Here is a 1,558-nt window from a genome sequence, read left to right on the forward strand (position 1 = left end):
AATCAGCTTTTGATAAGAACTCAACATATAAAAAAGTACTTTTGTCCCGATTTGAATATGTTATTAATTTTTTTTTTTTTTTGTAAATTTAAAAAAAATCAACGCATGGTCTTATTGTGATTCATAAACTAAACGAATTGGAATTCCCAATCTCGTTATCACTTAAAAAAAAAATAAAAAATCGCACATTTTAAAAATATTTAACTTCTACTGTTCAGTCTACTTTTGTGTTTCAATCGTTCAATTAAAGTTCTTCACAACGCATTTAAATTATTGTAAAGGATTCGATTGAATTTGCTGTATATTTTTAATAAAATGCCAGTTATAGGAAATTCTTATATTTTTGTGGTTGTAATTTGTATGATCGTTCTTTCAATTGATAAAACCAATGGAAGTATGTGTGCATAGAAAAAAAAAGGCAAAAGTTATTAAAAGATTTTCATAAAACCCAATTATTGTATTATTTCAGAATATATTCAGAATAGACCTTGTACAACTCAAGAAGGCATTCGTGGCATTTGTGTAGAGGTAACAACATGTTCGAATATTTTGAATCTTCTGACACTTTCTCCAAAACCGTTGCCCATCTCAGTAATTGTTTTAGTGCGAAAAGCGCATTGTGGAACATTCAATAATACTGTGAGTTAAAATGTGATTACTTTCATTGTTTTTATTTATTTTTTAACGTACAATATTTCTAGCATCATGTTTGTTGTGATCCAAAACTTATAATAAATCAAAAAACAACACAAGTTCCTCCTATCATTATGAGAAGTTCAGGCTTTGAAAAATCGGAAACTGAAGTCGAAGCGAACAAAAATGATCCTGATAACATCACTGATGATCGTGTTGATGTTGTAACGGATAAACGTTCAGAAATATTGAAAACTGAAGTCGAAGTTAGAAGTGATGATCATGATAATATTACTACTGAGCATGTTGATGTTGTTCCAGAAAAACCTTCAGGTTTTGAAAAATTGCAATCTGAAGTCAAAGTGAAAAAAGATAATCTTGATACTACCACTGATCATGATTATGTTGTTGTCCCGGAAAAAAATTCAAGTGGAAAAGATCCCAAATTGTCAGCAAGTGCGTGGATTACCATCTTGGTTTACTTTATTTATATATTTTGTTAAAATATTTAACGCCACCAAAATACTCGTCTTATAAGCCTACAACATAATATACGACAAAATATATACGTTTTCCAGAATTTAATGCAAATTAGAAATAAGTTCTACCTACTAATATTTTTAATTCAAAATAAAAACGATAAACTCATTCTGTATTGTTTTTCCATTCTGGCTAGATCTTCAGTAATTTTTCAAGAGTTGATATCTTCCACTGTTTTTGATTATTCAGGTCGTTTGCAGGGAATCAATAGGAATGAACACGATTTACTTCAAACTTGGAAATTTTACAGAGGCGTCAGTAAGTATGTCTGTCTGTATACCTATGCAGCTATAGCCTAAACGGATGAACCGATTAACATCAAACTTGGTACGGAGTGTTTCTCCGGGGGCATTTTTGTAATTAATTTTATGGACCGAAAATGACG

General features: G+C 30.3%; 1 protein-coding gene across 1 annotated transcript; it reads left to right on the forward strand.

The window, feature by feature from the left end:
* The first annotated feature begins 218 nt into the window (after nucleotides 1-218).
* On the forward strand, nucleotides 219-1,183 carry LOC129916122 (uncharacterized). Its single transcript, XM_055995914.1, has 3 exons — nucleotides 219-394; nucleotides 470-639; nucleotides 702-1,183. The coding sequence occupies exons 1-3, from the start codon at nucleotides 316-318 to the stop codon at nucleotides 1,134-1,136; spliced, it is 684 nt and encodes a 227-aa protein (XP_055851889.1). The 5' UTR covers nucleotides 219-315; the 3' UTR covers nucleotides 1,137-1,183.
* Nucleotides 1,184-1,558: the final 375 nt, after the last annotated feature.

This window comes from Episyrphus balteatus, chromosome 3 (genome assembly GCF_945859705.1).
Source record: "Episyrphus balteatus chromosome 3, idEpiBalt1.1, whole genome shotgun sequence".
Lineage (NCBI taxonomy): Eukaryota > Metazoa > Arthropoda > Insecta > Diptera > Syrphidae > Episyrphus > Episyrphus balteatus.